We start from the raw sequence: 12908 nt of genomic DNA, 5'->3' as shown, positions 1-12908 counted from the left end.
AATTTCGAGACCCCGCCATCGCCATCCCACCGAGTCACTTGGATCCCCCGCGACCGATAACAAAACCGACAACGAGGCCGCTGCGCGATGAAGAGAAAGTACGACCACTCCCAAGAAACACCTACCAACAACAAATCATTCGCCATGGCCGCTCCCGATTCCAAGACGACGCCGAATGAGTTCTTCCAGGCCATCGGCTCAAAGGTCGACGGTAGCGATGACCAGAAGGTTGTCGAGGAGATTGAGTCTCTCTGCATGAACTGCGGAAAGAATGTGAGATGCGCTGGGTCCTCAACTGTTCGGCTTTGGACTAACTTGACATTCAGGGAAACACCAGACTGCTCCTGACCTCGATCCCCTACTTCCGCGAAATCATCATCATGTCATTTGCCTGCGAGGAGTGCGGCTTCGCCAACAGTGAAGTCCAGCCTGCAGGATCCATCCAGCCCAAGGGCACACACTACGAGCTCCGCCTAACCGCGATGGAGGACTTTTCGCGCCAGGTTGTCAAGTCCGATACGGCGACCGTCAAGTTTATCGAACTCGACCTCGAGGTGCCTGCTGGCAAGGGCCAGCTTACAAATGTAGAGGGTCTTCTGAGCACAGTCATCAACGATCTCGACTTTGGACAAGAGGCGCGCAAGGAGCAGATGCCCGAAGTCTACCCCAAGATCGCCGAGATCATCGAAAAGGGCCGCGCTATGCTCGACGGCGGCTCTTTCCCCTTCCGTGTTACTGTCGATGACCCCGCTGGCAACTCTTTTATCACACCCGACTTGAAGGATGGTGTCGGCAAGTGGGAGAAGCACGAGTACCTCCGTACCGCCGAACAAAACGAAGCTCTGGGCATCTCCGCCGCACAGGCTGACGAGCTGGCCGCTGCTGCCAACCCGGGTTTGACCGCCGAGGGCGACATCATTCCCAACGAAGTTTACAGTTTCCCCGCCAGCTGTCCGGGTTGCATGCGCCCATGCACAACACACATGAAGATGGTCGATATCCCCCACTTCAAGCAGGTCGTCCTCATGTCTACCGTCTGCGATGAGTGTGGCTACCGCTCCAACGACGTCAAGACCGGCGGTGAAATTCCCGAGAAGGGAGAGAAGATTATCATCAAGGTCGACGGGCAAATCGACCTCGCCCGCGATATCCTGAAGTCTGAGACCTGCGCACTCGAGTGCCCCGAGCTCAACCTGTCTGTCAATCCAGGCACCCTTGGTGGTCGTTTCACCACCATTGAGGGTCTCCTGACCCAGGTCCGCGATGACCTGAAGAGCCAGATTTTCCAAGTCGATGGCAGCTCCAGTGGTTCTGGCGGTGATTCTCTCGACCCTACAGAGAAGACCAAGTGGACCGCCTTCTTTGACGGTCTTGACGAGGCCATCAATGGCGACCGCGCGTTCACCGTCATTCTGAGTGATCCTCTCGCCAGCAGTTTCGTCCAGCCGTTGGTCGACCCCCCCGCTCCCGACCCGTCCATCCAACGCGAATACTATGACCGCACACACGATGAGGAGGAGGAGCTTGGTCTGAACGACATGAAGACGGAGGGCTACGAGGAGGAGGCTGCCAAGGAGGCTGACGAGAGGGAAGCGGCTAAGAAGATGGCTGATCTTGATAAACTTTTGGACGCCAACATGGGCAAAAGTTCATAGGACGTGTCGGACGAGGGGATGGCATGAGTAGCATGATGCATTTGGATCTCAGGCGAGAAAGGACGGTACGGGCAGGGACGACAAAGTTAGTCCATGATGATGATACCTACGCGTAGACGGGTTATTGAAAAGTTTTGAAGCCTTGAAATTTGCCTGACGTGTCTTGTGATTCTCGCTGTGTTTAAAGTGTCGTGTTTTGTGTCCATCTGAGGGCACCCCGTACATCATATCTACGCGGTCTACTGACCAAAAGTGAGTTGAGAACAGATCCTTTAGAAATGGTCCGCTGGTACGGATACGCAGTCTCTTCTATCCTGTACCGCAGTCATAGTCGACAGCGTCGTTCTTGAGATCAACTAGTGATCCAATATCATTCCTTGCGACAGCCTTCCCAACGACGTCAAGAATCACGTTCCTCTCATAGCGTACCTATAAATGGACAAATAGTGGTGGTGTTTCCACAGAGAGGCTAGGATGAAGCTCGAAGTATAGCATAGCGACCTGTCGCATAACCTTTATCTTACTGCCCATACTAAAATATCAATACTTAAACATAATCTATTAATCATCCTAAACCTCTAGTAATTTTATCCCCCCCCTACTGCCCCTACTATTCTTAGCTCTTTCTTGTATATATTAGGACGTGTATATATGTGTAAGAATAAGTGTGTATAGGCTAGGTAGCGATTTTAATGATATAGCGGCGACGCTTCTAAGTGTCGGTGAATAAGGTCGTTAAGAAGTTGTCGAACTCGACAGGCGTAGAATACAAGTCCCGACTTTGACAACGTGGTCATCACAATGGTGCTTGATAGCCTTTGTCCCCCCGAGTAAATAGGCAATAGACTACGCGGAGAGCAACCATTAGCTGTTCATTTTCACATACATGGCTAAAAATTCCTAAACACGCGACGGCATCGATGGACGAAGGACGACTCGCAGCATTCGGCCTGAGGTCTAAAGTCAAGCACCCAACCAAGCGCAAGGCCGATGGACACAGCACCTTCGGGCCTAGAGAAGAGAGTCGTAGCTTCGCTCACGTCTTCTATACATACAGCAGCCTAGAGCACAACTATAGGAGCCCTGGGCCCAATAATACTTACTAATTCTTGAATGCCTCTGAGAACGAATTATTGGCGCATCGTCGAAGCCGGCGCGGTTCAGGGCCCAGACCGGCTGTCGGCCGATGCCCCGCTTCTTCAGACAGCATCTGATATGATTGGTCATCTCTTATTTGGCCCCACCCGGGGCCTAGCACTGCCGTGCGGCCCAACATTGCACAATGTACCAAGAAAACAATCAGCCCGGAGTTAATGTGTAATCGCAATGGGCACCCTCACCAGACGTTGGGTGCGTTTTCGCCTGCAATGTTTCACTATTCGGACATGATAGTTGTTTTCTTGGGTTTTTGTGCGGAAGATTGGCGGGGCCGGGGAATCCGGGTCGTTATCCGGATCTCGGCCATGGACGCGCCACCACACAGATTTTCTGGTTTCTTCGGCCGGAGGATCATACAGAGCGATAGCGAGTCACTGTAATGTCTTGCGGGTGTGTCGGAGCCTCGGATTTCCCAAGGTAGGAAAGGTTCCCAAGATCTTGAACCCGCAAACATGGCCAGACCAGTCGGCCAACAAGAGGAAAGCCGACAGTCGACATGAATTGTGCCGTTGCTCCTATTGGATTAGTTCAAAATCAAATTTTGGTGTTGGTTGGAGGGAACGATTCCGGTGGCAGAACATGGTTAGCATAAACCACGCGTGCATAAAATACCTGTCCCAGAATCATATGTTCTTTGTTTCCAGTAAATTTGACTACCTTTTCTCCCTGCGGATAAGTCTGCCTCTATAATTGACATGATCGGGTGGCTACCTTGCTCCAAAGTGGTAAGTTGCTTGGTGGTGGTTGCACACTACATTGTGATATCTACATGTATGGACGCCAACAAGTTTACAATGCATTCTGAAATGAGAGCAGCCCCCACCTCTCGCTGGTCCCACAAATCATATTCCATATTGGGCCTAGCGTGACTACCCCCTGCCGTCAGGGTCAGCAACCACCATTCCCCCGCCCCAGTTTGGACGTGCAAGCTGAGCCATCCGCACCACGCATCTCCCCCAAACGATATTAACACATTTGCCGCTCGGCTGTCAACAGGTAGAGTGGCCGAGTGGACTAAGGCGACAGATTTAGGATTACTAAGCACAGTAGCCTCTGTTGGGAAACCGCGCGAGTTCGAATCTCGTCTCTATCATTACGAAATCTTTTTGTGTTTTTAACATTCCAGCATCTGGTGAAACCTCGAAGGATTTTTCACAGCCATGTTCCCTCCCCTCTTCTTCTTGTACATTACCTTCTTTGCCTCAAGATGACAACAGTTTAGGTGCGTGAAATTCGTAAACGAGGGTTCCATGACTGGGTTGCCTGCGATGGTCTTTTTACATAGAATGAATGGGCTACCTTGGTTTACAAGCCGATCAACATGGGTCCAGCACCTCCTACTGCACGTGTTGCTAGGAAAAATGAGTCAAGGAAGAAAGACAATCAAATAGCTTGGGGGTTATATATACTGGGGCTGGCTGCTGAACTTTCTCCCGACTGTGTTCGTATCACAATTGATGCGTTTTCCAATCATCACACCCCCCACCTTCCAACCAATTTTGCCACTCACCATCAAGGTTCGGGCTCACGAAGCAACAATGTCTATAGCTAGCGACTCCCACTTGGTTTCCACGCTGGTGGTGAGACAAGATGCCGCCGTTGCACTGTCGGGCAAGACCTGGAGGAGATAGACATCTACGTCTACTATTCGCGCGTTGGCATGATGATTCTGGACGGGACGGGTGGCTAGTGACGGGCCAACGTAGGGAGGAATCGGCCATCTCAAAAACAACAATAGTATTGCTTTGGGCGAGAGTCGGATATATGTCATTGCCGTCGGCTGAAGCTTTGCTTGTGATGTAATTCAACTCCGTCCAGCATGCGTCGCCCGACCATACACTCACACCTTCCACAGTCGAGAGCCGCGCGGGTATCTTTGCAGACCAGCCTGGCACTCCACCGATTCCCTTCCAGACATTAATAACAGATGAGATAGGGAATAACGCATTTGAGCTGTGTAGATTCATCCACTGAACTATGGATTTTCACGTTGACTCAAGCAGCAGCATCGCCTGATATGTCTCCTACTTGAAGGAAGCTGACGAATTAATGATGAGCTATCTTGGTCTGTATGGGGTAAGTGTCGGTGTTGTGGAGAGGCTCTGATATCACGGCGCTTGACATCCGCGCCAGGCATGTATGGAAATGTGACTGACATCGAGACAGGCAGTCTTGATGTCTACTCATAGCAGTAAATCTAGACCTAGACTGAACAACTCAGCCTCAGTAAAGTACTTCAACTGGTTTATGAATTGGGCTCTTGACTATGAATACTGTCTGACTCTTCCCTCTTACTACTCGTTATCGTGAATTAGTTGAATCCCAGGTGTTCACTACGGAATTACCACATCTAGGCCATGCTCCTCCATCTCACTCATCAGCCAGCTCATAGGCGTAACATAAGTCACGTCCATGATGTACCCATCTCCACTCAACCCAGAGGTGACCATGCCAGCGATTCGGCCCGTCAAATCCCAAACACATGCTCCCGAACCTCCTACTGCGGTGAAAGCGGATTTTAGAGGTCCATTAGCGCTGACTACGCACCACTCGCTGTACAATCTCTCACTCCGCTCCTCTCCCGTTCCTTGACCCACGACTACAACTTGGCGGATGACTGACTTGACGTTATTCGAAATGCCCCAGGTCAGGCCGGTGGTCAGACCCCTCTTTCCCACAATGAGTTTGGCAGAGCCGTCTTTTGCATCGTAAAATCTCGGCTGGAAGATCTCGGACACTGGTACTAATCCATTCAGGACGATCGTACCATCCGGGGCGGGCTCAAGGAAGTCGATTCGGCGCTGGAGAATGCTGAACTGGCCACGTATGTCGATATTGCCTACATATAACCGATTCTGTAGTTGGTGGGTCTCCTTTTCATGCATTCCAGGGTTGAGTGCGATGAGGGCCCAATCGGCGATGAAGTTGTACTCTACGGACTGCTTGGCCATCACTGCAGGGGATTGCGCGACGAAACCGAATCGTCTTGACTCTGTTGAGGACCGTTGCTGATACTGGTCCAGTAGCCTTTTGACATAGGATCCGTTGTGCTCATAATTTTCGAAACGCTCCTTCTGGATCTCTGGGTCCATGTTGACCTTTCGCTTTAACCTGTTGATTGTGTCATCTATGCTTATATCGGTTGCAGTCAGGGAGTCAGTGGCCGCCTGATGGGATTGGGTCCCCGGCTGGACCATCGGCACCCTTGGTCCAGGAGCTTCTGTGTAGTTTGTTGTATCAGTCGCAGACAAACACACGTGTCGGCAAGTAAGTGTATGCATCGTTAGCTCCGACGGTTGCGATCCCTTTTTCGCAGCCATCACATACAGACATTTCGTTCCTTCTCTGGAAGGTGTTCCTTTGCCGCGATGCCAACACCAATCTGGTCAGAAAGATTCCGTTCGTACTCGTTGTTCGGTAGTTCGAGAGGTTCCTGGATGAGCTTTGGGACTCTTGGTGCGTCCGCAACGACACGAACTAAACGTGAGTCCTTGACCTCCACGTGTACATCGAGGATACCGTGTGCCAATAAATATCGCGGCACCTAAGAGCAAGTAACTTTCCATTATCAGGAGATGTTGAGTTGGGATTCACTGAAATGAACATGACGACTGGGAAATCGTCCACTTCGGGGTATCCAATTCGCAGGATATCAATGGCATCCCAATCTGTTTCCTCTCGGCCCAGCTCCGTGATGATGTCAGAACGCAGGGAGGTCTTGGTTCCGTCGTTGTTCCACTGATCGGCGATCGGATGCGTGCCCACAGGCTTCAGAACTTTTCTTGCTTGACCCCAATGAGGCGATGTCATGACGGGTTTCCAAGGGTCACTGGAAGAGCGAGCGATAAGCCTCGGCCGAGACGGGAGACCATAGTAGTAATTTTTGGCTTCCGCATCATCGATGCTAGCGAGAGAGAGTGACGACGACATTGCTTCCTAAGAAGGAGATTGTGATTCTTCTCTCGATGATGATGACGACGACGACCTTGGAAAAGAAGATTTGCCGGTGTTACGTTTGCGATGACCGTGGGTAAGATGAAGATTGGGCTAAGGGAGTGGGGGCTTTTTGTAGATCGGTTCTGTCGCGGAGAAAGGTTCGTTTCCTATTGATGAGGACGCCACGGTTGAACGAACTTGTAGGGTTCTACATGAAAGTTTGGTGGCGTGGAATACGGTTTTTACAATCCTTGTGGGGAGGAGCTGAAGGGAAAGAGCTTAAGGGAAGGAGCTTAAGGGAAGGAGCTTGAGGGAAGGAGCTTGTCGTTAGCGACATTCAATCAGGGATTCTAGATTAATATAGAGCGAAGCAGATATAGCGGCGCTTGTTTTTCAAGGACACATAATATGGGCATAAAGATTTCGTAGAAGTCGTCGACATGCTCGATCAAAGGGGACCAAAGTACGAAGTCATTGCACTCGTTCAAAGTGGTATATCGGCCACATTATTCGCTTATTTCTTCATTTATCATGTCGTAGGAATGTATTCTGGAAGGAAAAGGCAGTGGATGCACTAATAGTGGATTATTTGACGAGTTTGGTAAATGTGAGTGGGAGCTAGCTTACTTGTTTCTTGCCAGGCTTTCTAGATATAACTGAATTAGGTACCTGGGAGAAACCACAAAGTCAGGAATGTTTTCCGGTTGACCTAGAGTCCATGAGCCAAGTGAGCAATTGAAATTCTGGTAATATGGAGAAGAAACGAAAATTGTATTGCAGCAATTCCAGATTGACCATCTGATGCAGAAGTTCTCAGCCATGACGAAGCTTCATGAGGCCGATTTTACGTGAGACCCAAAGGACGTCTTTCATCCAGGTAGGGTATCTGTTCAATGACTCCCTGAGGCATTTAAGGCATTAGATACCTTAGCTAGGTACGTAAGTAGGCGCTTACGAGACCGGAGGACGTCTGCACCACGTGATCCAAGGCATCTTCAAGTCAATAGTGAGGTTATCGAATGTTCTAGACCCACTCTTCGTCTTTCTTGCCTTGCCCGGCACCTCCTGCCCCTTTGCCCCTTCTCTCCCTCACTCCTCTTCCTCTCCTTCCTTCCTTGAGAAAAACCTCCAACTTGAGAATAAGTTATGTCTGTGTATTTGGACCGCTACTCATACCTTCCTTTTCCACAAATCTACCTTCAACCTGCCCACTCTCCTCATATCACGAGAAGCATCACAACATCGCCGTTCTACTCTGTTCATCATCGCAAATTTGAAGTGAGTCTGATATTTCGCAGTTAATCCGAGCGCACTTTCACGCGAGGCGCGACTTCCTTCGGTTGGATGGACTCACGCCTTTCAGGTCGGCCATATTCTGTTTTCCTTTACTTCGACTCGGGTCGTCGCCGCAGTCTCATCTTGCCCAACTCACAAACCTTTCGTTTGGAGCTAAAAGTTCATCTCACAGAGAGCCGAGAATGGAGAACAATCCTGTCGATCCTGGATGATCTAACCACGCCGACGCCGCCATGGGCAGCGTTACTGACGGAGCCACGCAGAAGACCGACCCTTGGGGAGATCTTCCTGGCTCTGAGTCAAAGGCACGTATTGATTTGAAATTGCCTCGGACGAGTTGCATCACAGCTAACAGTCGTTCAGGATTTCAGTGGAAACGGCGCCACTTCTGACAATCCTTGGGGAGACCAGGGCGGTCTGAATGACCAGGAGAAGAAATATGACCTCAGCGTAAGTCTTGCATTTTAGTCCGGACGTTGTTCACCTGTACATTAAATCTGACCATTCGTCCTAGCGGGTACCTTTCCAGACGTTAGGGGGCTTACTTGGGTTGCTTGCTCCCTGTCTAGAGTGGCGAATAGATCTGGAAGTCGAAGCCTTCCGAAATGAACGCAGAGACAATCGACAGATGCGGGAAGAAGACCCTCTCGATCGAGCTCAAAGTCTCTGCCAAGATGCAGATCGGGACAAATGTTCAATTTATCGATGGGTCCTCAAGAGCAGTCGAGGGACGACGGTGTAACCGCCTACCACGGTCCTGGACAAGACCTTAAACTGGCCCAGGTAGGCGGCCTACCTGCGACTCACCAATTCTGAACAGGTAAGCTTTCCGTGGACAGATGAGATTGATCAGTAATCTTCGAAACATGACATCCAATGGTTCTTGAATACTAATGACTTTGCACTGATGCAGAAATTCATACCGACAAGCTTTCATTCTACAGCGGCGTCCTCATCAGCAGAAAACGAACCTTTCATGCTTATTGGTAAATCCAGCACGATTATTCAACGAGAAAAATCCTCGCCATGCCAAATAATTTCCATCGGCGGACAAAAAATCAAAGTACAACGCGATTGATCTCTATTTGGCCATCCTCGCTATTGATGGCATGTACTAAGTATATACATGACCAGTCCTTCGGCTTTGGATTGTTTCTAGCTGCACTTCCCAGCACACAGCTCTAATTGGCCAAAGCTCACAAGCTCCAACGGCAGCTTTGCCCAATTTTCCCCCCACATTGGAGGGGCTTTCCCGACGACGACTCACACCAAGGCGCATTCTACCTAACTGCAACACCACCCGATATGCAACGCCAGTTGACACACCACCGACCGTAGACCCAAAATTGGAACCGATCGATTAAACCTCCGACGCCAAAAAACACAGCCTCTGGAAGTCTCCAAAAAACCCGAAGCGCCCGCCAAAAAAATGCCCCTCGACGACGACGATAATCCCACCGCGGCGCCGGTCGCGGCCCAGCTCAATAACGACTCGGGCGCCGGTGATGAAGCCGAGGACGAGGGCCTCTTCGACATGCGCCTCTTTGCGTCCATGTTCAACAAGAAGGGCGTCGCCTCGCAGGCCGTCCGCAAGGGCCAAAAAGATTTTGAATCGCATGGCACAAAGGCCCAGGAGAACGCGCTGGAGATGAGCAGGCAGGTCATCGAGGAGGTGCTTGGCTACACGAGAGTGCACAGGGACACTTGGAGCAAGGGCTGGTACTTCCCGGACTACTGGACCGAGGCGCTGGAGGCCATTGAGGAAGGGGACACGTCCGGGCTGGCGAAGCCCGAGTACCTACACGAGTTCATGACCGAGACAAGACCGATATACGCCAAGGAGAGGGTATTGGTCGTGGAGGAGCTGAAGGGTCCGCAGGCCAGGTCCATGGGCAGGGTGATTCGAGGACTCAAGGCACCGAGACCAGCGGTGGGAAAGCTGTGGCTGTTGCCCGAGGAGGCGCTGTTTCTCGTTGAGAGGGGCAGCTTGGAGCTCTGGTGGCCGTACCGCGAGCTCAGGGAGATTCTGCCGCCGCCGGAGGCGAAGCTCGCCGAAGAGCAGACGGTTCCTGGAGACGTGCATTTCGATGACGAGTTCGACGCCGGCGTGCCCTTGAGTTTACAAGCCGCCTACTCGTTCTTCATCGGCCTGGACGGCGAACGGGGCAAGATCTCACTCCCGAAATACCAAGTCTACTCACATCTCAGACGATTGGGATACTACGTCCAACGCGCGCCACCAGAACCTGCAGATTCCATATCCACGCCCAAAGTACCGCGGAAATCACTGTGGCAATGGCTCGTCTCCCTCCTCCAGAGACCGGCGGCGTCGCCCGCAACACCGCCCTACGGACCTCTAGTCAAGCCGGGCGTCTACAGGCAATACAGTTTCGTCTACAAACGCCTCGAGTTACTGTCCCGCTACCAGCCGTCGCCCGCGCCGCAGGAGCCCAAACAGGCCGAGGACCCGTACAAGATCCACTGGCACGTCTGGAAGCCATCGAAGCACCCCAACCTCCGCGTGACGGACCTCCCTCCACCCGACATCCGCATCGCCGTCGCTGACGCGCGGGACGATGCGATCCCGGGCATCGAAGAGATTTCGGCACTGCTGGACTCGACGCCTTATGACGCGCCCAACCCGGTCTCGATGGGCGGGCCGGGGAGGCTCTACCAACGGCTGAGGCACGGGTACCGTAACGTCCTCATCGCCGTCGTGGACCGAGGCTTGGTGAATTTCATGAGGTTCGGGCAGGCAGCGTTTGGTGAGGAGAGGCTCTACGAGAGGTTCGACAACCGGGGCGGGTTCCGCGGCGGGAAGAGGGGTGGGAGGGGTGGGCGCGGGAGGGGAGGAGGCAGAGGACGAGGCCGGGGTCGGTGACTGATTGCTGACCAAACCCAAAATTGGTGTTGCGGCAAGGTTGGGAAGTATGTAGATTCGTGAGGCGGGCGGACGAACTCTACGGGATGGATACCCAAAGACTATCGTGACATTTATAGAAAGGCGTACAACTGGGAAAGCCTCGCGGTTCGAAATGATACGCCGCCAGTAGCTGATAGATTAACCCCCCCCATCAGCACAGCCTTACCGGTTAAAGATGAATTGAAAGGACGTTATTGCCGAGTTCCACTCTTGGAGAGTCCTAGACTGCCCCAGTCTCATCAAACCTTGGAGTATGTCATGGAAACCCCAAACCCCTCGCACCTGCTGTAGAAGCTATGCTGATAACGGCTCTACAAAACTCCAGAATCCACAACATAGACTTCCATTTCTCCCACCCCCTTACCCATTCTTTCTACGTAGTAATACAACGTAAAAGTAAAAAGTCTGACATTGCCCATTAATGCAAAGAGTGAGACGTGTGTCCACTAAGCAAGACCTCGCTGAAATGAGTCATGCTTAGGGACTAAGGACTTAACGCTCGCACTCAATGCTCGTACTCGAGTTAATCTTAACTTATTCTACACTAGGGCATGCCGTAACCTACCTACACTGTCGTATTTGTATATAGTAGGTATTCTTTCGCATTCCCAGAAATTGTCTAGTCAACAAAACTCTAACGGATTGAAACTTACCCTAAAAAAAACAACGGCCGCGGAATCTCCATCGTAAATGCCGCCTTGTCCCCCCCTCCCTTTTTTTTTTTTTTTTTTTTTAGAGAGGGGGCGACAATGATGTTGCATGAATGGCAGTTCGCATCAGACATGATAATGCAGAAAGTCCTCGTCGTCTCCGTCGTCGGGAGCAGGTCATAGTACGCTATTCTTTGATTCCTTACTACCATCGACTTACTTCACGGTAAAGGATGTACTGTCGTCGGCACCTGCTGGTAGAGCTATGGCTGCAAAGACCGCATACCAGGAACCTGCCCTTCTTGAGAACTGACGCGAAAAGCGTCACTGATGCTTTTAACCTAGTTGCATGGGCCTTCAGAATGCAGAGAGTTGCGAATCATGAAGGCTGCCGTACGAAAGTCATGACAGCAGCAGCTAGCGGGCGGCTTATTCGGCGAGAAGTTGGTCAGCGCCGGCTGGAGCTTTATCTGGAGGAGTGTGGGGAGGGGGTCTTTTCCAAAGTCTCAATAGCTTTACGGTGCGGATATAGAATAATCACATGGGGGAAAAAATGAGGGCGCGATGGAAGGGAGGAAGAGAAAGGTTGAACGCAGGGCAGGGGGGGTGGGTCGTGAGGCACGCAAAGGCCATCCATCCATTTTGGTTTAGGTTGCGGAACGCTATCAAGGGGTATCTGGCGAGAGCAAGTTCCGGCTTCAGCCTAGATTGAGTGAAGTGTTGTGAATCCGGGACGATGGAGCCCTCTCGTCTTCCACATGTTGAAAACATCATAGGCCACTGATGGTAACTTGACGAGATTGACCAAAATCCCGTGGTTCAATAAGTCATTGCGGTAAAAAGATACGCTGATGCGTCACCTGGGGGCGAGTCGGCCGTGGTTGGTTGAGTTGCTGTATGGAGATCAGGGTAAGCGAAGGGGAAACACCAAAGGACTGGAGGCCCCTCCCATCCCTGTTGACGTGACCACGGCGACTGCGCAGACCAGTACAGCACTGTTTCTGAGTTTCATTGGGTGGCAGCTCAGTGTTCAAAGTTCAAATGACTGGTCGTTGTCGTTGTTGGTTGTCGCAAGTATCGAGTGCTTGCAAATGCGGCATTTGCGAGTGAGCTCCATGGGAAGCAGCACTGAGGAGGTGATCAAACCGATGGACCTGCCGGGTACGGTTCGCCTGCCTTACGAATAGATGCTCTATCCATTGCCACCTCCCGTATAGATGGAAAGCGTGTGCGGCGAAGTTCTGCGGCCAAAATCAATACCACCTGGCTATCGAGGTGTTGTGCTAGCGA

The 12908-nt window shown here is 51.5% G+C and overlaps 3 protein-coding genes across 3 annotated transcripts; 2 read left to right on the top strand and 1 right to left on the bottom strand.

Moving 5' to 3' along the window:
- Window positions 1-144: 144 nt before the first annotated feature.
- CORC01_12176 (ZPR1 zinc-finger domain-containing protein) lies at window positions 145-1655 on the top strand (the record flags this gene model as incomplete). Its single annotated transcript, XM_022623797.1, has 2 exons — window positions 145-273; window positions 327-1655. The coding sequence occupies 2 exons, from the start codon at window positions 145-147 to the stop codon at window positions 1653-1655; spliced, it is 1458 nt and encodes a 485-aa protein (XP_022469696.1).
- Window positions 1656-5146: 3491 nt separating this feature from the next.
- CORC01_12175 (uncharacterized protein) lies at window positions 5147-6623 on the bottom strand (the record flags this gene model as incomplete). Its single annotated transcript, XM_022623796.1, has 3 exons — window positions 5147-5940; window positions 6141-6357; window positions 6408-6623. The coding sequence occupies 3 exons, from the start codon at window positions 6621-6623 to the stop codon at window positions 5147-5149; spliced, it is 1227 nt and encodes a 408-aa protein (XP_022469695.1).
- A 2851-nt stretch (window positions 6624-9474) lies between these two features.
- On the top strand, window positions 9475-10926 carry CORC01_12174 (tRNA splicing endonuclease subunit; the record flags this gene model as incomplete). The annotated part of the gene is made up of 1 exon (XM_022623795.1): window positions 9475-10926. The coding sequence occupies one exon, from the start codon at window positions 9475-9477 to the stop codon at window positions 10924-10926; it is 1452 nt and encodes a 483-aa protein (XP_022469694.1).
- Window positions 10927-12908: the final 1982 nt, after the last annotated feature.

The sequence above is a fragment of the Colletotrichum orchidophilum genome (genome assembly GCF_001831195.1).
Source record: "Colletotrichum orchidophilum strain IMI 309357 chromosome Unknown Scaffold_145.1, whole genome shotgun sequence".
Lineage (NCBI taxonomy): Eukaryota > Fungi > Ascomycota > Sordariomycetes > Glomerellales > Glomerellaceae > Colletotrichum > Colletotrichum orchidophilum.
Note: the sequence above shows the minus strand (reverse complement) of the source record. Positions and strands in the feature narration are given on the sequence as shown.